Here is a 25,019-nt window from a genome sequence, read left to right on the forward strand (position 1 = left end):
AAAAAAAGCCAAATAATTAAAAACTCGTGTTAACATTACTGTATCTATCAGAGGTGCAAATGTTTTCATATATTTTAAAGACAACCATTATTGATAAATGCATTGCTATCTTTGTGTCCTTATCACATGTGCAATGCAGTGAATGTGATGCATCATAATACTTTATCTTAGCCAAAAGGCAGAAAAGCAGTTGTGGTGGATCATAACACATGTTTGGGGAAAATGCTATATTTTGACCTGTACGGTATTATGTCTGATGGGAATATGACAGTGTAAGAGTGGGGGAGTGTTCATCTTTTAATTATTATTATTATTATTATTATTATTATTATTTGACCCGTATGACACAGTTTGCCTGCAGATGATAATGATGATAATAATAATAATAATAATAATAATAATAATAACACTTCTACTACTACTACTACTACTACCAACGTCATCATCATTATGATCAGTTTAGTTCACATAGTGTCATTCTCATTCTCGGGGTTTTTGCAAAAATAAGCACAAAAAATGAAACATACGCATATATGCATGTATGACAATCATGCAGACACATGCAGAATACAGTATATGAAGTGTACAATATTATCCCACGTTGAATGCTGACTGAAAAAAAATCGGACTGTCTCTTTATAGTCTGTGTGCATCAGGTTACAGCAGTGCATCACATGTTTAAATGTCCCTGATTCAGGCTTCATGAAGTCTCTCTCTCTCTCTCTCTCTCTCTGTGCGCGTGTGTGCGTGTCTGCGCGGCGCGGGCTCGGTGCTGGCTGGGCGGACTGACTGCGCGTGCGGGCTGCGCGTGCTCGTGCGTCCTTCAGCAGCATCGCTGTCTCGTCTCCGTCGACCTGCAGATTCTTACGGCTTCAAATGCATCATCCTGATCCCCGGGTTTCCATGTCGGCCAGCTGACGGACTCCCGATTCCCTCTCGCGCGGTGTGAGGTGAGGACTCGCAGCAGACACATCCGTCAACTGTGCTTCATCTCAGAGGCTTTATTTCTCTCTCCCGCACGAGCCGAGCCGAGCCCTGGAGCCGCGCGTGGAAGAATGAGCCCGAGCGGGTTAAAGCGCTGCGGGGGGTTCGGAGCTGTCTGAGGTGCTGAATTTATGGAGGTGGGGGGAAGACAAACAGGGGCCATGTTGATACTGGGGGTGAAGGGTTGTGTTTTTGTTTTGTTTTTATGCATATGTAGGCATCTCTACTGATCACTGCTTCTGCATGTGGATGAGCTGAAACATGCACAAGGCGAGATTGCTTGATGCATGAAAGGTGTTCCTAACACATCTGGGCATTTATTCAGTACTAGAGGATGTTCTAGTAATGCTGACTGTTGTTGTTGTTGTTGTTGTTGTTTTTTCATTATAAATGGATATTTTATCATTTCTCAAGAATGCCAGGTCCCTGCACTCTAAACAAGACATACAGATGGAGATTGTTGTCTTGTTCAAGTATAGGTTACAGCCAGGGTCATAATGAAGATCAACGTTTTAGTGAGGTCCACACTGCAGAAATGCGTTAGAGTTGATATAAAGTATCATCATTTTTGCCTGTGTTTTTGGCAGTTATATTATCCTTCCATTTTTTTATATAAACTCCTCTGATTTCATTTTTATTGTCTGATAAGACCGCCTTGTTTACCTGTTGATTAAAAAAAAAATCTTTTTTTTTTTTTTTTGCCATTCTAATTTCCTGATTAGAATTAATTTTATAAAAGGAGCGAACAGTTTAAGAGCTTCTACACATGAATGCACTGTAACATTTGCTTAGTTAATGCATTTACAAGATTTTATTAAAATTGCAAAACAATAATGTACAGATTATAATATTTATAATTGATTTATTTAGTGGACCAATAATTAAAACTTCATAGGCATGCCTTTAAAACTGTATGCTTTCTGCTTACTTTTTATGTAATTATTTTAAGGAAAAAAATACATGAAATGTACATTTAAAAAATGAAATGCAAAGTGAGCATTCATTCTGTTGTAGGAAATCAATGCTGTGTACAATAATTCAGCAAAATTGATTATTGGTCGTGATGTTAAGAAGAGGAGAAAAAAGAAGTTGGGCAGTGGATTTTTTAGCCCGGCCCTGTAGAACACATACAGACACACACACTATATATGTTCATTATTATTGGTTCAGACACAATATTGGCTAGTCTTTCTGTTTGTACTCGTCTTGTCATCTTGGACTTGGAACTGACTGTCTTGGCTTTATCTCTACAAACCACAAATTAGCAGCAATGTATTTAACTTGACCTTTTATTGTCACTGAAGTGGTACCAGCAAAGCTGTATGGTACAATGTACCTTTAAAATGTTTTAAGATGCTTAAAAAGAATTAACAATTTCACACGTCAAGGCAAAATATACACACTTAAAGGTACTTTAGGGAACATATCCCCCACCCCACCATAGTGCCAGTGAAAGAAACAGTATCCTTAGTACGCTTTTTTTTCTAAGAGCAAATGCTGAAAAACTAAACCTATAAAACCTCTACAACTAAGCTGAACATTGAGGGTTCAATGACTAGTATTCAAACACACATCCTTCTGATCACTGCGAAGTCTGTTTGATTGATTTGATTGTATGATCCATTGTTTTGTCCTCACTAGGTTGGCTGGTCTTCTGGAGAAGCTCTTGAGCACAGGATTTTGGCCAACATGGCACAAACCAACAATGTCAGCCAGAACAGCAATGGAGAGATGGATGACTCTCCCAACACATTGGTCTACAGGAAGGTAAGACTGAGGATACAGTTTTTTTTTATATCAGCGTTTACGCTTTTATGAGTTCAAATTCATAAAGAAGCCAAGAGCTGTGGAGTTGGAACTTTTGCATAGGTATCAATGTCCAGAGCTTGGGCTGAACCTCGGGTTGAGCTGTGTAGTTTTTGTGAAAGCTTCAGTTGAATTTTTAATTTGTTATTACATTTTTATCTCACATGTGATATTTTACAAAGTAAACTTATTTTAAAATATGAATTTCTCATGTATATATTTTTTCTGTCAATAACACAATTAATTAGCATTTACATGGATTTCTTTTCTAATTTGTTTACTTTCATGGCTTTTTTTACATCATTTTAAGAAATGTGGTTAGAACTTGAAATGTTTTTTCTTTACATTTTTTTTCATATGCTAATTTATTGTTTATAATATATATTTTCTTTATATATTTACATGCATTGCATTTTTTTTCTTTTTATGAGGTATTTCTTGCACTATTTACATATTTTTATCCTTTTTTATAAATAAAAAAATGTCACATACATTTTTGAGAATATATTTTTATATATGACATTTTTTACAAGATTATTTTTTCACATTAATGTCGCCAGATTTCTTTTCCCATGATACGTTTATCACCTGTAGGCGTGTACACGTAGTACATTAGATGTGATTTTTCTGATGCATAAATAATTCTCATTTTTTAGATCATATGGTGTCTCATGTTTACTTGCATGCACATGCAATCATTAAACAATAAATTGCAACTTTTCATGCTTATCATGTATGATCTCATTACTTAAATGTATGTGATTTTTCCATAAGCCTTAACCTGCTTATGGCTTCTGGGAATTTAAGGGGTTAAACACATTGCTAGTTACATATGGGGGGCTTATTAAAAGGCCAGGCATGCCGCTAGCATAATAAATTTTATTTATTATTAGCGTTAGTGTTCCTTCATCATTACTGTCAGGATAATAAAAGCCTACTGTTTTATATATATATATATATATTATTATTAATTTTTTTTTTTTGAGAGTAGAGCAGAGTCTTGTAGAGTAGAGTAGCAGGTGCATTGTGGGTATAAAGCGTACAGGCTGACAATCAGAGTGCTCTGGTTTTAGATCTGTTAGTATTCTCTGTCAGGGAAACAAGCTCAGCTCTTTGGCTGTCAGCCAGACTCGAAATCTTTTTGTTCTGACTCACTTGTTGAGACTCTATGTGACATGTCGACTCATTCGAACAAAATGTTTTATTCTTTCTCTTCATTTCCATCCACATCTTCCTCTTTTCAGATTGAGTCATGTGTCTTCAAGCTGTTTAATAATGTCCCAAATGAACCAAAGAGGTTGTTCTTGTCTTACTCATAAGCTGAATTGTTATGATTTAATCTGTCAGGGAAGACGGCAGACGGGAAGCTAGCTGTCATTACAGAAAGACTCATGCTAACTGCTGCTAACTAAATGAGTTTTAGCACTGGCACATGTGAAACTGTTTTATCTCTTATTATCTCTGATAAGACACCCGATTCTCTATGAGTTAAATTAAGCCATTACGAGGAATTTTAAATCAATTGAAAAATGAGCTATTTTGTCATTTCTGTGGGCTTAATAAACACTCATAGAATATAGTTATCTCCCATCTTCCATGGCAACTGCCTACACAGCAAAATCCCTGTGTTAAATTATCACCCACAGTGTTGATTTACCACCCGTGGGAGTTTCTATAGGTCTGGACTCAAAAGTACTCTGAAAGTGGTTTAACAACACTGGGGTTTTTTATCGATGTAAGATCTGTCAATACAAGTGCTTTCCACAGTATAGAATACGTGGTTCACTACAATGATTGTGTCAGATATAAAATTTCAGATCTACATTCATTATTACTTTGTTAATATAAACATTGTTTCCAATTTTCTTCAATATACAGAGATAAAAAGTGCAAATCTTGACTATAGTCAAATATACACTGCCGAGCCAAGAGAAAAAAATATCTTTTTTGTTAGAACACAGTTTGCTTTGATTATAGTACATATTCACCATGGCATCATTTAAATAAGCTCATGGCACAATATCACAGCAATTATTTCCATCCAGAGTTGCATTAATTTTTCTCCAAGATCTTGTATTTTTGATGGAAGAGTTGGACTGTTGCGCAATCTTCTCCAGCACATCCCAAAGATTTTCAATGGGCTTTAAGGTCTGGACTCTGGTGGCCAATGCATGTGTGAAAATTATGCCTAATTCTCCCTGAACCACTCTTTTCCAATGGATACTGGCAAAATATCTATTAATGGAAAAACAAGAACCGTTTGTTTAGGTCATCAGCTGACATTCATGAACCTAAACCCGACCCAAGACACAAGCCATGATGGGTTCATCACTTCACTCACCTATTTTCATACTCTAAAGCACCCATTTTCCGGAACAGGGTGAATTTGGACTCATTGTCCTTACTCCATCACTTTTCGCATTCTTTATGCTCCAAGCAAAAAGAAAAAGCAAGGAATTGTCAAATTTGTCTTTTTTTTATTAGCCTCACTGATAAGAGGTTTTCACAACAGTCACAGTCACAGTTGTTTAGTCCCGATCCATTAAGTTCTCTTTGCATTATGTGAGTGAAAATGCTCTTACTTTTACTATTAAACATCGCCATGAGTTGTACTTTTCGCTATGATGTCACCAAACATTTAGGTAATCTCTTCTCATGATCAGTAATAGTTTTAGCAGTCTCCTTAGTTGTTTTTTTTTTGCTTGCCGCAATAATTTCACCCTTCTGATCAGAGTAACATCTTTGCCATGATCACAGGATATGTCTTTTGGCATGATTGTCCCTGCATCAGTTCGGAATAAATAACCTGTTAACAGCTGAATCATGTTAATCACTGCAGTCATTTTCCAATAGAAGTAAATCCAAGTGGGGAATCTGTGTGTGTTTGTGTGTATGCTAAGTGTAAGATTACAATTAATAAATAATACGATTATTACTAGTATTTGTAGACATTTTAAAATAAATATTCAATTAAAACATTCTTGTTCTATTAGCAGATGAGAAAAAGAAAGTATCTAAAAAAGTTAAAGGTTAAAATTTTTTTATTTCGCTCCTTTTTTGGGCTTCTAGAAACCATGTAAGGGTTCACCACGGCAGATCAACTGATTTGCATATTTGATTTGGCAGTGAAATTGCACCAGATGCCCTTCCTGACGCAACCTTTACCGTTTAATCCATGCTTAGGACTGGCACTGAGAGCACACCGACTTGTGTATCCCTGTGCCTGGGGTTCCCTGTCAAGAAATCAAACACTGGAGATGACTCCCACTGTAGGAAAAAAGTACACATGCAGCATAACCTTATAAAACTTTTATATTTATATTTGAATTTTTGTAATAAGAAACATTAAATAAATTTCCCCAGATTCATGACATACAGTATTAACTTGCCCTTGTCTCACAATTATAAAAGCTTTAGAACATATTACGGTTCTTTTGTTGTCCCTCTGTGATAAACCTTTAAGGTATTCTCTGTGTAATCCTATACCAATCTGCAATAAAGCGAGCTTAATTAATTGCCCAACAAACTCTAAAAGTGATCTTGCAAAATCCACAAGGAACCTTTTTCCCCCTTAAACTGTACATTCCTCCAGAGGTTCTTCGGGAAAAAGGCTACAAACGATGATCCATCATCTCTAAAAGTAACTCCGTTCCTTTGATGTTTCCTTTGAAAATTTCATCAGTTGTTCTTTTGGAAAATTCTTTAAGGTTCAAAGGGAACTGGGACAGAAGATTTTATTTTTAGATTAAATTAGATTTTTTTTTAACGCTACAAGCCTTCAGGCTCCTGATCCCCTTTCCTCCTCAGAATGATCAGTCTTATCAGTACACACCTTAGTCTTAGTGCAAATACTAAAGAATTCATAGTAGTTAGGGGAATAGTATGTGTTAAATGTATACATGCCATATTTTACTTGTTTACCCATTAGCAAGTTTAAATTAGCCTTAGACGTCTCCAAAATGTGCAGAATTTACAGCTGAAATTACACACAGGTCATGCTGTACATGATAATTTGATTGTTAGGTAAACTGTTAAATGACCTTTCCTGTGTTGCATTCTAGTGATAGCTTTCTAGCTTTCCTTTGAGTTCGTACCATCGAGATACTCTCTCAACAAATCAGAACATAATATACAAAAAAAAAAAAAAACATTATATTTCTATCAAAAGTCATGCGTTATTTTGAGGTGAGTCATTTTCCCTGCTGCATTGGGCTTTTTTTAGGGCTCCCCCCCTGCCAAATTTTTATGGAGCCCTGGAGGAGCAAATCAAGTTGTTCCCTCTTCTTTTTTCTTCTTGCCTAGAAAGACGTCATACCAGGTGGAAAATCTCAACAGCATATTAAAGCACATTTTTACGGTCAAAAATGGAAAGAGAACAAAAAAGCTTTGAGACCCACGTACAGTAAGCGTCCAGAAATGATTAAATAAGAAATAAATTTTGTATAGTAGGTCCCCTTTAATTAAAAATCCTGCTCTATTATGTGGCCTGTATATGCATAGATGTGTATGTTTACAGTGTGTGATTCATATCTATTGTAGTGTGCGTCGTAATTTATTACACACGACAGGCCACAATTACGTCTGACGAATGACTCGAAGGCATTCTGCTTTTCTATTATGCTTGTTAGAAATAATATCAAATCACCGCTCTATGTGCCACCTGGAATGCGAGGTGTTTCCGACATGGATTCATGTGCAGTATGAATGGCTTACTGACACTGAAGAGGAACACACACACATTTTCGCTGTATCTGGTCTTTACTTCACACCTGAGTGTGTTGAGTTTTTTTTTTCATGAGGCCTTCATTCAATTGAGTTGCACGAGAAAGTGAATCATTCCCCCGTCGTTCTTTTTCATGTTTACTTTCTATCTCTTCATTTCACCCTTCAGTTGCTTTCTGCACTTCTCATTCCCATTTATACCAACACACACATACAGTACACACACACACACACCAGGAAGAGCAGTGAGAGGGATCCCCTCTCTATCCAAGTTAACAAATGCACAGTCTACATATCTCTTCAGACATGGGATGATCAGAGCCTAGATCCTTTCTGAATCCTCTTAGTGTTTACATCTGCAGAGAATTGGGACAAAAAGACACTAAAGAGGATGCCTTCCAGTTCTTAAATTGAAATGGCCAGAAAGTGTGTGTTTTTCTGCATGGTTGAACGACTTGGACAGTATTTTGGCCTGTAGCATAAAGTATAGGATTATACTTTTAATAGGGTGTTCAAGTCAAACCGAGACTTTTGATTGTGCAGAATACCAGAATGTAAGTCATGTAAATGAAAACTACCTTTCTTTCTCTATCTAATCCTACTCTACACTAATGCACAAACCTGCGGAAATGGCTCGGAGCGAGGTCAGGACTGGATTGGGGGATGTGGCAATAACTCCCAGCCGAGGTCCTGTAATGTGCAAGTAGTGGCCGTGGGCAGCATGAGGTCCTGCATCGACCCACAAAAAAGAGAACTCCTTTACATTTTTTCCATTAAAAGAAAAGGCCATTGAAGGAGTTCCTGGGAGGCCAGCACTGGGATAAGTGCATTAGTGTATCAGGGGATTATCTAGAGAAATAAAGGCAGTTTTTACTTTCAGAACTGTGTTATGTTATTCTGTTATCAAAAGTACTGCTCTGACTTGAATGCCCCTTTCGAGTCAAATGCGTTCGTTCTAATATGCTATTGTCTCTATAATCACTGCTCATTCATTGGAACTTGTGACCGCTCGGAGTGGGTCTATTCAACATTAATGGAAGGAGCCTCCAGTGTTACCATTTTGTTAACACACAATTCTGCAGAACAGACGATTTTGCACTTACCCATTTCTCAGTAGCATGTCTTTTTTTTTCTTATTAATTGGATGAGAGAGAAAAAGAAAAGCTAGCAAGGGAGCTGGTGTTTATAGCGGTAACTTGTCTTGCAGATGATAAGTGCTGGCTTCATTGCACCCATTAAACCTATTAAACAATGAACATTATCTCAGTGATATGAGTTTGCATGGTCATTAGGAAAGGGGTGCCTAAGGTTCATGTTCCGCTTCTGTTAATCATTTCATTTTGCTTTTGTACAACAGTGTAAAGGACAAAAGCTGAACCGTGTTTCAACGTATTTTCCCTGTGTGCCTTATGGTGTCTTAGTGAAGCAAAAACTTATGACCTATGGCCAGGGGGGACAACAGTAACACGCACACACTCACACACTCACACAGTACTCATTCTGTGCTGGGTAAAGTTAGTATTGTTGTCTTAACGGTCCGGGTTCGATTCCTGCCTCGGGTCTGTGTACGTAGTGTTTGCATGTTCTCCCACGTGCTTGGTGGGTTTCCTCCACGTGGTCTGGTTTCCTTCCACAGTCCAAAGACATGCAGATTAGGCTAACTTGCATTCCAAAATTGCCTGTAGTGTGTGAATGAGCATGTGTGTGCCCTGTGATGGATTGTACATTATCCAAGGCAGTACCCTGCCTTGCGCCCTAAGTCTCTTGGGATAGTCTCTAGGCCCCCTGCAACCCTGTATACAGCATAAAGTGGTATAGACAATGCATGAGTAACATATATTAAGTAATTCCTAACTACTAGAACCAAGCATTCTTCACAAGTTGGCTAGAACATGGCATTGACTATTATCTTCTCCAGCATGTTACCTGAGCTAACTGAAATAAATGTTTCAGCACTTCACATACAAGAAGAGACCAGCAAGCTAGCTTTATACGAGCTAACTTTCTGCGGACGGGAAAAAAAAGTTTTTAATCAGCTGAAAACAATAACATGATGCCTTCCAGTATAAAGTCGTACTGTAAATGCTAAAAGCCGATTAAACCTCGAGTCATTTCCATTTTCTATCGGATCTCTCGTTTCTGTGTTTAGAAGATAAGCATTAATAAAACTCCCAGGAGCTCCATCATGGACATTTCTCTGCCTGACCAGTAATTTATCAATTATCCATAGACCTCTAATGAAATAGATTAATACAACCACATCCTGGAGAAGATGCTGTGCTAACGTTATCATACACACAAACCAATATAATCTCACAGTTATTAATTTAACATGGCTTAAATGAACACTTTCGTTTTGCAGTTTCTACGGACAGGAGCAAACCTTTTTACTTCATTACAACCTGGTTGCCATTTAAACAACTGGAAATCAAATTTGGCCCCATAAAGACTGCTGGTGATGATTGTTGCTGGTGTTAAATTTCCTGTTAGTGGTGTTGTTAATGTTAATATTAATGCTGGAGATGTTGTTTCTGGTTTACGTCTGATGATCTTGATGCAGTTTTAGTGTCTGATGGTGATATGGCTGATATTTTAGTTCTGATGCTAATGTCATTTTGGTAGTAGTTTTGATGTTTTTTTCATCCTAGTTGATGGAGGTGTTGATTCTACCTTGATGGTGGTTGTTAATGCTTTTGGTGTTAATTTGGTTGCAGCAATAATGTTGTTTTGGCATTGGTGGTGATGTTATTGGTGGTGTACTGGTGTTGGTTGTGGTTTTGCTGTTATTTGTTGGGGTACTGATACTGTAGTACACTGTACTGGTGTTGTTTTGGTTTCCATAATAATGTTACCAATGTTGTAAAAGTGATAGTGTTCTTCATGTTGATAGTGGTGCTGACCTGGTTCTGGGTGATGTTGTTTTCATAGGAGTCTTGATGTTAATGGTATTGTTTTGGTGGTGATAGTGGTATTGGTGTGGTTGGTGTAAATGCTGGTATTGATGGTATTGGTGTTGTTTTGGTGATAATGGTGATGATGGTGTTATTGGTGCTGTAGAAGTGGTAGTGTTGATGGTTTTGGTGATGATGGTATTGGTGTTGTTTTGGTGGTTGTGATGATAGTATTTGTGTTGTAAAAGTGACAGTGTTGATGTTATTGATGTTGTTGGGTTTTTAGTAATAATTTAATTGGTGTTGTATAAGTGGTGGTGTTGATGATGTTACTGATGTAGTTTTGGTGGTAGTGATGATGTTATTGATGTTGTTTGGGTTGTGGCGATGTTATTGGTGTGGTATAAGTGGTAGTGTTGATGGTATTGGTGTTGTTTTTATGGTAGTCAGGATGTTATTGGTGTTGTATAAGTGATAGTGTTGATGATATATTGGTGTTATTTTGGTGGCAGTGATGATGGTATTGGTGTTGTTTTGGTTGTAGAGATAATGTTATTGGTGTTGTTTTGGTGATAGTGATGATATTGGTGTTGTGTAAGTGGTAGTGTTGATGGTATTGGTGTTGCTTTGATGGTGGTCAGGATGTTATTGGTGTTGTGAAGGTGGTAGTCATAATGTTATTGGTGCTGTAGAAGTGGTAGTGTTGATGGTTTTGGTGATGATGGTATTGGTGTTGTTTTGGTGGTTGTGATGAAGTTATTTGTGTTGTAAAAGTGACAGTGTTGATGTTATTGATGTTGTTTGGGTTTTAGTAATAATTTAATTGGTGTTGTACTGTATAAGTGGTGGTGTTGATGATGTTACTGATGTAGTTTTGGTGGTAGTGATGATGTTATTGATGTTGTTTGGGTTGTGGCGATGTTATTGGTGTGGTATAAGTGGTAGTGTTGATGGTATTGGTGTTGTTTTGATGGTAGTCAGGATGTTATTGGTGTTGTAGAAGTGATAGTGTTGATAATATATTGGTGTTATTTTGGTGGCAGTGATGATGGTATTGGTGTTGTTTTGGTTGTAGTGATGATGTTATTGGTGTTGTTTTGGTGGTAGTGATGATGTTATTGGTGTTGTATAAGTGGTAGTGTTGATGGTATTGGTGTTGCTTTGATGGTGGTCAGGATGTTATTGGTGTTGTTTTGGTGGTGGTGATAATGTTATTGGTGTTGTATAAGTGGTAGGGATAATGTCATTGGTGTTGTGAAAGTGGTATTGTTGATGTTATTGGTGTTTTGGTAGTGGTGATGATGTTATTGATGTTGTTTGGGTTGTGGTGATGTTATTGGTGTTGTTTTGATGGTAGTCAGGATGTTATTGGTGTTGTATAAGTGATATTATTGATATAATAGTGTTATTTTGGTGGCAGTGATGATGGTATTGGTGTTGTTCTGGTTGTAGTGATGATGTTATTGGTGTTGTTTTGGTGGTAGTGATGATGTGATTGGTGTTGTATAAGTGGTAGTGTTGATGGTATTGGTGTTGTTTTGATCGTGGTCAGGATGTTATTGGCGTTGTTTTGGTGGTAGTGATGATGTTATTGGTGTTGTTTAAGTGGTAGTGATGATGTTATTGTTGTTGTTTTGGTAGTGGTGATGATGTTATTAGTGTCGTATAAGTGGTAGTGTTGATGGTATTGATGTTTTGGTAGTGGTAATAATGATGGTGGTGGTGATGTTTATAGTGTTGTATTGGATGTTATTAGTTGTTTTGGATGCAGTAACAATGTTATTGGTGTTGTAACTGTGATTTGTGTATGTTAGTGGTGCTGACGTTATTTTCGGTGGTGTAGTGGTGGTGTAATGTATGTTGTTTTGTTGTTGATGTTTTCAGGGTGATGATGTTTTCATGGTGGTGTAGTAGTTGTATTATTTGTGCTGTTTTGCTGTTGGCAGTGCCCATACTGGTATTGTTTTGGTGTGATGATTTTTTCATGTTTTTTTTTTTATTATTGTTGTTGTTGTTGTATTGACTGCAGTGATCATATTATAGGTCATATATAGCACTTAGTTATAGTGTTGTTTCTGTTGGTGGTGGTGTTTTTGTGGTTCTGAGGATGTGGGTGTCAGTGGGTGTAGTTTTTATTAGCAGTATATATTTCCCAAATTATATAAATTATTATATTCCCTGTACATACTGTACATGCACATATGTGCAATAGTACGAAAGACTGTGATGACAGCTTTATCTGCCCCTATACTTTTGCCTCCAGCACCTGAACATTCATAATCATTTCACAGTGTGCAATTTAAAAGAGAAAAGAGAGAAAGAGAGATGCAAACTGACAAAGAGATGAGAAAGACATGGCGTGCGAAAAATGAGAGAGAAAAGCAGTGATTGAAGTGATTAATAAGCCATCCACTGCATGCAATAAAAGCAAGACAGAAGATGGATAGGAGCAAGAAGGACTGAGCGAGAGTGGAAGAGAAATGGAAAATTGTTAAAGGATTACACGCATTAAATGTAGATGGCTCCTGTGAAGTACTACACTCAGGGCTGATGGTGAGGAAAGAGTAAGTCAGATGGGACTCAAATAAAAATGACATGTTTTTACAATACTAAAAGACATATAGAGAGACCTAATCGCGGACTAAATTAGGCTCATGAATTCATTCAACTTATATTTTGGATCTAAGGAAATACTGCAGCTTGGTGAGGTTTTTTATTTTGTGAAAAGAGCGAACAAAAAACAGACATTAATGTGTGCAAAATTCATTACTTTTAGTACTCAAAATAGTTATTTGAAAGTATCTTTGTGAATTTTACTTGTACCAATGTTGATTCTGGTTAGTGTGAGGTTGATTGATTCTCTATATGAGCAGTTTTGACCAAATTTTTATTTAACAAGGCAAGTTAGGGGTTAGTCACTTAAGGTTTATTTATAAGAAATTCAATGTATTAATATAAATACATTGATATTGTAAGTTTTTTCGATGCAGTAGGTTCTTTACCATGGGAATGCCTTCAGGACAGGTTTTTTTTTATTTCTGATTTCTTGCTAACATGATAAGCAGCTTTTGATTTTGGCTTATTCAAGGTAAAATAACAGACTGGTGAAGTAATGACTCTATATCACTGGTTTAACACAAGCGATAATGGAAATTAATTTGTTTTCATGGAGATAACGTAATTACAAAGAAATAAAAATCATGACATGTTCTTTAAAGGTTCCATATTTTACTATTTCTTCAGCAAGTTAATGTAGGAGTTAATGTTATTGCTGGAATAACCCTCAGATAATGCTTTTTTAAATACCTACAGTACAACTCCCTCTGTTTTACCCCAGATGGGCGGGGTTGAGGAACAAGTCAGGGGAGGCTTCTTATATGATGTCACATTAGGGGAAAAGTCTAATTGGTACATTTGCTTGCCTTTTTCTTTGATGTTTTAAAGTTTTTTCTTTTTTCTTTGTACATGCGCACTGGAGACCCAACTAAGTGTCTAAAAATGACTTAAAAGTTAATATTGCAAAGTAGGTTTCTTTTAATACATTAACTTGTACGTAAATGTATACATTAACTTGAAAATACGTGACAAGTTAAAAAATTCAGGTCATATAAACATAGCTATTTTGGCCTGTGCAGGACTAAAGGGTTAAAGTGTGTTTGCGTGGCGTACAGCGCACAGAGCTGCGTGTGCTCTCAGTTCACAGTTGGAGATGGAGAGAGTCGGCGAATCCCACCGCGTCCTAAAGAGCACAGAATGCAAAGCCCAGTGGGAACATGGCGCTAAGCAACAGCAGGCTACAAAGAGGAAGCGCTGGTCTTACCTGAAGGTCGAGGTTTCTGCATGGGGTGGGTTTTACTCGACTGTAGCTCATCGTCTGCTTTGGCATTCTCAGAAAACAGTCCTACACAGAGGTTTCAGGATGCACATGCATTTTATGGTGATGGTACCTTTGGGGTACGTCTTGGGTAATGTTAGTTTGAGCAATATAAGTACAGAGCAAGGTTATAAAGAACTTACACTTACACTTTGGTACAGTTGATGATACTTATGGAATTTGGATAATTAAATTTTTTAAATATAATTTCATGAGCCTTTTGATTGCCTTTACTCCATTATAATATTCAGTGACACAAAAAACATTATTGCAAAACACCCAAAACTCTTTTAAGAAAGGCCTTTCTTCTTGGCACCCTTTCATACAAGCCAGATGTGTGTAATATCTCAGTGTGACCTTAAAAGGCTGTTCCTGAGACTGTATAATGAATGATCTAGTAAATTGTAGTTGCCAATATTTTAAGCAATGCTTTTTTAATGTTAGCTTTTCCATTCAACCTTGCTGAAGTTAATTAGCTGAACAAAATGTCAACTAATTGTAAAATAGCTGCAGTAGAACAGGTTATGTACAGTATTTGCTTTCTTGACATTGTATATTATGTAACACTAACAAACAAGCGGAAATGTTTATTATAACGGTGTAGAGGTTGAATGAACAATAAATATGTTAAAATCATATTATAAGGTTTCCATATTTAACATTATTCTATAGTATTGTTAACAAGGGTAATTAATAGCAACAATTCAAATAAACAACAATGTCGGGTAATGATTTGATATTTTGGGCTGGAGATATGTCAAACCCTTCACAAAAAAAAATATATATATATGAAAAAGGTGTTCAAAACTTTAATAATGATAAAGTTAAACAAATGGATAAAAATGTAAGTAAAATCGAAAGTCAATGATGTTTGATGTTTAACATATTATTGCCCCACATCAATTAAAGAAAACCTTTAAATTATTGGAACTGGGCTTAAGAACTCCAATACATAATTGAAACCTGGAAGGATATCAGAAATTGCTTAAACATTTGGTGAAGTTGCATCAAATATATTAACAGTAAAAATTAGTTTTATGTTTAATAGTGAAAGTAAGAGAATTTCCAATAACTCTTGTTAGTGAGACACATCAGAAAAAGGCTTTCGTATACTAGGGTGTAACACAGTACAAAGTAACGCTTTGTAATGAGTAATCTAATGTGTTAGACCATTATTCCTGCTGTTATAACCTTATCTCACCTATGCGAGGACCGACGCATGAAAAATGAAAACCTAATCACAGCACCAAAACTCGCAGTGAATCATGATGGACAGCTACTGTACGAAACCGCCTAGGTGAGATAGGGGTAATAGTAGTTAACAGATTATGGGCCAAACTGTGCTAAGTGATGTTGGTAGAATAATTATAAAGGTCTAGACTAAAACAACATGCATGAAGAATCAATTAAATTCAATTTTTTTTTTGTAAATGTAACTTGTTACTTTTTAAAGACAGTAATTTTGTAATGTATATAGTTACTTTAAAAAGTGGCGTCCCCCAACACTGCTAGGGAGCATAGAGATTGGACTTTGGAGCAATAGAATAAAAATGATGAGTCCAGATTGAGCTTCTTCCAGAGTGATGGACAAGTCAGGGTACGAATGGAATCGCATGAAGCGATGCACCCATCATGCACTGTGTCCACTGTACAAGCCTCTGGAGGCAGTGTTATGATCTGAGGTGCTTCTGTTGCTCAGCTCTAGACTAAGCAACGTTATGTAGCAATAAAATGAAGTCAGCTGACGACCTGAATGTACTGAATGATCAGGTTATCACATCCAATGGGGTATATTCCAGGACTTAAATTGTGAAAGAGTGGAGACTGTGCATCATAATCAAAGCTTAAGGGCAGTCACATGAAATGGTAGAGTGTGCACGCTGTGTATCATAAATAGTGTCAAGATTATACAAGCATAAGCTAGGAATTACTTATTGCAGGTTATTAGAGCTTTACGAGACATGATTAGAGTTAATCAAACGATTACCAGGAGTTTATTACAAATTACCAAAGACAAACACTGATAAGTTTTTTCTAGCTACAGAATAGTGCAAAAATAACTCAAGAGAGATAGTGTGTGTGTGTGTGTGTGTGTGTGTGTTTGTGTGTCTTAACACAGCTTGAGGCTTTGAAGCAACACAACCAGTCAGACGTCTGGGGCCAATTAACCTTGCATATATTCACGTCTTTTAAAGTGGTATTGTGTGTGTGACAGAGAGTTGTGTGTTTTGTGTGTACCACAGGCTTATCATGCACCGAACTCCAAGCATCCCGTCTGTAATTATGCATGCCAGACTCCCTGTGTTCTTAATTGAATATAATCACCAGTGGCAACGACCTTTTATTTAAATATATGCTAAGTTTAAACGGAAAACAAAACTATTTGAATGACTTTTACGTCATATCGGAGTTCTTCCATATAATGTCATGAATTCACTTCAATGATAAAATAGTTGTTTTAAATATTGTTTTATCATTGTGAAAACCACTGGATCCCAAAGCACAGCTCTCACAAACAGACACACCTGAACATCTGCAATGACTGCATGCATGCCAGGATAGCATAATCAAACACACACATGCATACACACACACTCTCTCTCTCTCTATCTTACACGGAAGCGTACAGTACACACAAGCACATGCACATAAGCAGTGTCACTGAATCACCACTGATCCTAATCTCTCTCTCTCTCTCTCTCTCTCTCTCTCTCTCGTTCACACTCTAAAGCACAGAAAGTAAGACCCAGTCATTCTAATGAATCTTCCTGTTTTGGTATTCTGTGCTCGTCGCCTACACAGTGTCACTGAATTATCCTGATTGCATTATTCTCATACACTGTAATGCTGGATATTTGTTTTTACTGTATACTCAGAGTATGCATGCTAGGAAATCTTTCTGGAGGCAAAACCAGGACAAAAGGCTGAAAACTGAGGCTATAAAAACTAAGGCTAAAATTTTGGACACACCTTTTAATTCCATGGTCTTTCCTACTTTTTATTTCTTTCTACACTGTAAAACAATGCTGAAGCCGTTTATCCAAAACATGCAATAATCTCATTTGAACAGTTGATATTGAGATGTATATCTGCTACTTCTGCTCTGTATAAGGCTTTATAACGGCTCTAATCTGAGGTGCTGTTCGTTAACCTGTGATTTCTGAGGCTGGTGACTCTAAATGAACTTCTTCTCTACAGCAGGGGTCAGTTCTGGTCCTGCTTTCCTGGGAAGGTCTTCATGAGAGACAGTTTCATCATGGTGTTCGATGTTTTGCAAATGCATTTGACACAATACTGTTCTTGCAAGAACTGTTCCAGAACAGCTGACCTTAATGATTAATAACATAAAAACCTGACTGTTGCTGTTGTTGTTTCGGAACTACCTAATGCCTTATGTGTTACTGTGGCTCAAAGTTTGGAAAAAAAAAATCCAGTATTGTTCTAGAATGTAGAAAATAAATCCAAACTTTTGACCAGCACCGTACACCAAAAAACACTCACCAGAGAATGGCAAAGAGAAATCCCGCCGCCAGCTAGCGATCTCTAAGGCCTCATAAAGGGGACATGGTGGCTCAAAGGCTAGCACTGCGACCTTGCACCTCGAGGGTTGGGAGTCAGATCTTGACCTGCATGCACGGAGTTTGTATGTTCTTCCCACACATGCTGGGTTACCTCTTTCCTCCCTTCGTCCAGTCCGAAGACATACAGTGTAAGCTGATTAGCATTTCCATATCGGCCACGGTGTTTGACCTGCATTGGGTCGACACCCCGTCCCAAGCGTCCCCTGTCTTGTGACCCAAATTCCCTGAAATAGACTCCAGGCGCCCTGCTACCCTAAACAAGATAAGCGATATGGAAAATGGTTGAAAGGAAAGAGAGAGAAAATAAATAAATACTAATCTGTGTAGCATCGATTTCTGACACCATGTGTCCGCCTAGATTTCTTTTCATCTGTTTTTCTCGGCCTGTTGATTTTTTTTTTTTTTTCGCAGCAGGATTCTCTTGCTGCAAATTTAAACTGACCATCATGCCTGCTTTGTTCCTGTGTGTGTGTGTGTGTGTGTGTGTGTGGGAGTACAGTAGGTGCTCTGACTCATCTCTCATAAAATACTATTCCACGGAGCCACCCACCTGCAACACACACACACACACACACACACACACACACACAGAAGGAGAAGTGTTTATACACACCCTTATTTCTCTTGCCTGGTGCTTAAGGTCAGAGGCAGGTGTGTAAAGAGTCTCATATCTACATTTATAAACGGCTAAGGAATACTAACCTTAAGCGAAATCTATTATCTTTTTCTTCTTCAATTCAGTTTGCCCTTGTTTTACTTTTACTCTCATTTACTCACCCTGAGAGAGGCTAAATAAATAAATAAATAAATAAATCAGCGTGATGGCTGGAATGGAATATCAGAAAACATGCACTAATACCACAGACACCTCAGCTATATGAAAGCATTTTGAAGCATACAGTATTTGAGTAAAAGTAGAAGTCCATCCATGTACGAGTCTAACTGAGTAAAAGTCCAAAAATACTTACATTCAAATTTACCGAAAGTATCAAAAGTACTGAGCTTATATTAGCTCACAGTAGCCTTTAAGTCACAGTATAAGAGTCTCTCGCTCTCTCTCTCTCTCTTTTGATTTCAGACACCTGCTACATTATTTAGCATTTCAGGGAAGTCAAATCATGCAGTTATGTATTATAGTCAGGAAATCAGTGCTTCGAATACTACACACCATGCTGGTTACGTAATGCAACACCCTAAAGTAATGTAGTGAAACATAAAGTATATTGATTTCATATTTGTTGTAGGATATAGTGGAGTAAAAAAAAAAACATATCTACTGATAAAAGTACAGATATGTACATAACAAATGTACTGAATTACGGTAACAGGGTTTCTTTCCACCTCTGCATACTGCATACTTACAGGATACTTTTATCCATTTGTGGTTACATTTAGTGTTGCATAGAAGGTTGGTTCTCTTATCACTTACATTATAGCAGCTACAAACAGCAATCCTTACACCAGATTCTCCTCATCATACCTAATAAGACAAAAATAAATAATTGTTGGCTGATTTAAGAGGGTGGTTGCACTTGGAAAGGAACTGTTCTTGTGCCAAGTCAGTTTGGTCTTGATGGACTGCTACCTCTTGCTTTTCCAAGTTTGTATCTGGGAATTTATGGGTCTTTCCCACTTGCTCGAGACCATGGAGAGATGGCAAACAACAACAGGCCCAACAGTGGTGGTTGGTGATCATGGGGTTTGAACCTGGCACCTTCCGAACCCTAGTCCAATGCCTTATCCAAAAGGTTAAAAGGTCATGCTCTTATAGGAAAATAATCAATGACTGCTTTTGTGATTAAGCAAATTTACAACCTTGAAGGTGATTATTTTCCAGTAATAGCATCTCAAGAAGTTACTTTTCTTATATACTTTAATGTGGCAAGCAATTGAACAGAGGGGTAATTTCCCATGTGTAGGCAGATTCATCACCTCCGGAGCCCAACCAGCCCAACCAGGGTGGTGCCATCCATGATTTTCAGGACTTTAATGGACTGGTAACTCGAGGGAGTTGTTTGCATACAGGGAAAAAATACAGAGAAAGAACAGAACCAGTGGGTAAGCGATGTGTTTTTCCAGCTTCACATGCTGTTTCCAGTTGTGAAAAAGCAGCACGCTCACAGGAAAAGCTTGTCTTGCAGCAGGGCTGGAATGACGTGAGAGTTGAATGTGGAGCTGAAGTCCACAAAGAGAGTCCTTGCATAATTTCCTTTTCAAAGTATGGAACCATGACGACAGGTCTTTAGTCATTAAATACTTGGGGACAATGACAGTGGTGGATGATTTAAAGAGGGCTGAAGATATCAATAAACACAGGAGAAAACTGGTGAGTGCAGCAGGAACACAAGTCACTTTGACTCAGAGATCAAGCTATAAAGCTGCTAAGACAACCCCCTTAACACGTCACCTTTGCCTGCCTTTAACGACCGCTGGTAATTCACACAGAACCCTAATATATGAGTTCAGAAAGCTTGCTGGCATTCCAGAATCAGAAAAACCCATGGTGTCTAGTATGAGAAAGAACATATGCTTGAAATACTCTTTACAGTATACAGTTGCGCCCAAAACACTAATGGCAGTTAAACTGAGTGTTGAGCTGCTTTTGCTAGCTGTGAACATTTATGCAAAGAGTGTGCAGACAACATAGAGCTCCAGACCTTGCCTTATGGTCTCCCAAATTCACTGCTATTTCAGACTGTTACACTTGTTTTATGTTGGTTCTCTATGGTTAGCTGATAAATCGTCAAGGCCAGATAACACGTCTCAAAACATTCTATGACGATGGCTCTGGCTTAAACACAGATCTCTTTTTGGCTCAGTGACTACCCCGCTTCTAGTCTCAAAAATAACACCCTTGTCCTTCCCATCTCAGTGCCTTTGACACAGAAAAGAGAAGTGCAATGAAGGCGTATCAGTCCCGACCTCAGCAGGCTGTAGCCCTTTTCACAAAGCAGCACGTGGTTTTCCGTTAGCAGAGTAGGCGTGATGTTTAGTGTGACGTGTCAGAAATACTGCATGTTAGTCCTACATTATACATACATTATAATCCTACATGTGTACATTTACCAAATGTACTTACTCACCAAATGCAGATTTAATTCTTCCAGAGAAGAAAATATGAAGACCTCACTGTCTGGCTTGCACAAGTGAACCACCACAATGTCCACCTCACTATATGGACAAAGGTGAGGGAAGTGTGGAAAAGGTTTCCTTAAGAACTAAAGCAACACTTTAAGCAATTTGTTGAGACGCGAGCTAAAGGGCCGGGGTAGCTCAGTGACTAAGGTGTTAGATTACTGATCAGACTGTCCCAGGTTCAAACCCCAGTTCGACCATGGGCCCTTGAGCAAGGCCCCTTATCTGCTAAGATGTCAAATGTAAGTCGCTCAGGATAAGTGTATCTGCCTAATGCCATGAATGTAATCTGCAGTCCTGTGATGGATTGGCAGCCCGTATCCCACCTTGTGCCCCTGAGATAGGCTCCAGGCCCCCCATGACCCTGAATACAGGATAAAGCGGTATAGAGGATGAGTGAGCGAGCGAGTGAGTAATCTGCGGTGCTGTCTTGTTTCTGGCAGTTCTGCTACACTAGTCCCAGTGAATGTCGTTACTATAGAAACATTAATGTATTATAATATACTAAACACACTTTCTGACCAATCAGGTTGAAGAATTCAGTAGTGTAGTAGTGTAATCTTTTTGTACTTTTCATCCAAATTTTAGTCTTGTTAGCTTGTCTTACAACAACTCTACACAAGCATGCAACAGTTTTCATACCCTTATGAAGAAATTAACAAGTTAGTGTGTGGGCGTCTTAATAATTTGGAGTGTTTTGCGTTTGCATGTACTGTAGGGTTGTGTGTGTTCTTGTCTGTAAGGGAATGTGGAATACTGCATGTTGAGGGTATGTGGAGCATGAGTGCTAAAGTATCTAACAGGAAGAGGCGTGTATGTATGTGTGTGTGTGTGTGTAAGTGTGTGTATGTTTGTATATTTGTGTGTTTTCTTTTTTTGGGGTATATATATATATATATATATATATATATATATATATATATGGAGATAGAAGTTTAAATGGAAATAAAAATGAAAATAAATGGAAATGTCCAGAAAGTGTGCAAATGTGCATGTATGTGCAAATGTGCAATGTCCATGAGTGTGTGCATCTGTGCATGAGTGAACAGATGAATAATGTCCTTAAGTGTCCATTTCTGTGCGGTGTGCAAAAACACAGAGATGATTAGTCCTGTGTATTCATCTGGTTTAGAGACCGTATCGCCTGCGGGAAGAAGCTCCTCCTCAGTCTCTCTGTGTTGGCCTTCAGAGAGCGGAATCGCCTTTCTGACCGCAACAGAGAGAACAGTCCATTGGTGGGATGACTGAGGTCTTTCACGATCTTCCTGGCCTTGGTCCAGCACCGCTTGCTGTAGATCGAGTGCAGGTCAGGGAGCTCGGTGCGGGTGATGCGTTCAGCTGATCGCACCACCCTCTGTAGAGCTCGTCTGTCCTGCATGGTGCTGTTTTTGAACCAGGGTGTGATGTTTTCCATCAGGATGCTCTCTGTGGTGCAGGAGTAAAAGTTCCTGAGAACCTTGGAGGGCAGAATATTGTCTCTCAAGCTCCTGGGGTGGTAGAGACGCTACCGGGCCTTTTTCACCACAGTGTTGATGTGACAGGACCATGACAGGTCCTGCGTGATGTGCACACTGAGGTATCTGAAGCTGTCCACTCTCTCGTTGATGATGGGGGTCTGGTAGTTCCTCTCCTGCTTAGTGCTGAAATCCACTATCAACTTCTTTGTCTTACTGACGTTTAGAAGGAGGTTGTTCCTCTGGCACCAGTTTTAATCACCTAATCTCCTTTAGGTAGGGCGACTTATTGTTGTCAGAGATCAGGCCCACCACGACGGTGTCATCAGCAAACTTAATGATGGTGGTGGAGCTGGTAGTGGCCACACAGTCATGCGTGTTCAAAGAGTACAGCAGGGGGCCCAGGACACAACCCTGGGGGGCTCCAGTATGTGCATGTGTGTGTGTGTGTGTGTGTGTGTGTGTTTGTGTGTGTGGGCATGTGTGTGCGTGTGTGTGGGCATGTGTGTGTGTGTGTGTGTGTGCATTTTTAAGGGGATGTGGAGAATGTGGAGCGTGTGTGCATCTTCATATGTCTGTGTGTGTATTTGAGGGTGTGTGTGTGTGTATTTGAGGGAACATGAAGCATGTGCATGTTCGTATTGTATTTAAGGGTACATGATGTAAGTCTAAAGATGACTATGTTAATGTATTTGATTGCATATAGAGTGTGCGTGCGTGTGCGTGTGTGTGTGTGTGTATGTGTTTATAGAGAAGCATAAAGCACTTCAAAGGCTTGCAGAGTGCTCTGAGAGTATCGGCACCTCCAGCCATGGGTAAAAAAGGCACTGTCCATCTGTCATGCTTGTGTAATTGTATATGTGTGTGTGTGTGTGTGTGTACATGCGCGCCCGCGTGTGCACATCTGTGTGTGTACGTCTGTGAGACCCTTTCTCTTTTTCATTTCTTTCATCTGAAGGACCAAAACATGTGCTCTGATTTAGTTTCCCTCTCTCTTTGTCTCACACATTTAATAAACAATTATACAATTATTTAATTATGCGCTCTGGGCTAATGAATATTCATAAATGTTTATTTGCATATCCCAGTCTTTCTCTGGTCTCTCTTTGCTGTAAACACTGTGTGTGTGCTTTTGTGTGTGTGCGTGCGTGCATGGGCGCGCGCGTGTGTCTGTGTGTGTGTGTGTGTGTGTACAGGTCCTCAGCTCAAGGACAAACCCTTTTTGTGTCGGTGGTTTGGTGGATTATGTAACCCAGGAGGAATTTCAGCTCGTCCAAAACAGGCAGCATGCCACTCTCACTTCCACTCTCTTGCTCTGTTACCATGGCAACCTGAATGATGACGACATAAATACATCATGTCAGCCTTGAGAAAAGGTTGAGCGAAGGAAAGAGAGAGATAGAGAGAGAGAAAGAGGGAGAGGAACAAGTCCTCAGTAATTGCAGAAGTCCTTCAGTAACCTTGTCTAGGGGAGGCTGATAACACTGACAGTCATTAACACACACTAACGTGTTTCATATCAGTCACAACAGGAGCGGCAGCAGTCTGTAAGAGTGTGTGTGTGTGTGTGTGTGTGTGTGCACAGTCCAATAGATTAGATGTGTATGTATGTGGGTGATGGAAGATGCTGTGCTATTATTTGGTTTGAATTTGTGTGTGCGTGTGTGCGCTCTAAGATAGGGTACCGTGGATATGAATTTATTGTATGCATTCTGAAAGCTTTTAGGCTTTTAAAGGTGTGTGTACGAGTGTGTATAAGTGTGTGATTGTGAATAGGAGCTCGGTCATTGTGTAGGTTGTAAAAAAGGTTCAATATAAGCGGTTTTGTGTGTGTGTGTGTTTCAATGAAATAAAAAAAGCTCAATCTCAGCATTATGATGATACTTAAAATAATAACATTTAATAATCAATTTTTGGGGGGTTCGCATGATAAAAGGACAATAACACTAATAAACATTATAATAATGATAATAATAATAATAATAATAATAATAATCGAACAGCATAATGGCTTAGTGGTTAGCTCTGTGTCCTTGCCCCTCCAGGGTCGAGGGTTCGATTCCCGCCTCGGAGTCTGTGTGCGTGGAGTTTGCATGTTCTCCCTGTTCTTGGTGGGTTTCCTCTTGGCACTCCGGTTTCCTCTCACAGTCTAAAGACCCGTGTTTCCAAACTGTTGTGCCTGCACTGTGATGGATTGGCACCATATTGTACAGTCGACGCCCAAAATCTACGGGGGTTACGTTCCTAGAGCACCCGCGAATTGTGAAAAAACACTAATTTTGTATGTATTCAAAAATGTCTATAAATGTCTATTTTTATAGATTCTAACACTATATGCCCCCAAATATACTCCTCAAACACTAAATTACATTTCAAACTCAGAATATGAAGGTAAACCCGTATACTTTACAGGACTGTGTCTGTGTCTCCTGCAGTGCTAGAATGTAAAATATTACCGTAATGTACTGTAATTCATGCAAGCATAGTTTTTTTTAGGTTGGTATGGTTGTCGTTTTAGTAGGGTGAGTAGGGTACAGTGGTAGGGTTGAGTAGGGTTAATAATTCCCCATCC

The 25,019-nt window shown here is 38.5% G+C and overlaps 1 protein-coding gene across 1 annotated transcript in view; it reads left to right on the plus strand.

Annotated features, from left to right (window-relative positions):
• The first annotated feature begins 775 nt into the window (after nucleotides 1–775).
• rgs7a (regulator of G protein signaling 7a) overlaps nucleotides 776–25,019 on the plus strand; it is a 56,107-nt gene continuing 31,863 nt past the window's right edge. Inside the window, exons 1-2 of the mRNA XM_053510525.1 lie at nucleotides 776–950; nucleotides 2,626–2,751. Of these exons, the coding sequence (XP_053366500.1) occupies nucleotides 2,674–2,751 (78 nt within the window). The 5' untranslated portion in view covers nucleotides 776–950; nucleotides 2,626–2,673. The remainder of the gene's footprint in view (nucleotides 951–2,625; nucleotides 2,752–25,019) is intronic.

This window comes from Clarias gariepinus, chromosome 13, assembly GCF_024256425.1.
Source record: "Clarias gariepinus isolate MV-2021 ecotype Netherlands chromosome 13, CGAR_prim_01v2, whole genome shotgun sequence".
NCBI classification, from domain to species: domain Eukaryota; kingdom Metazoa; phylum Chordata; class Actinopteri; order Siluriformes; family Clariidae; genus Clarias; species Clarias gariepinus.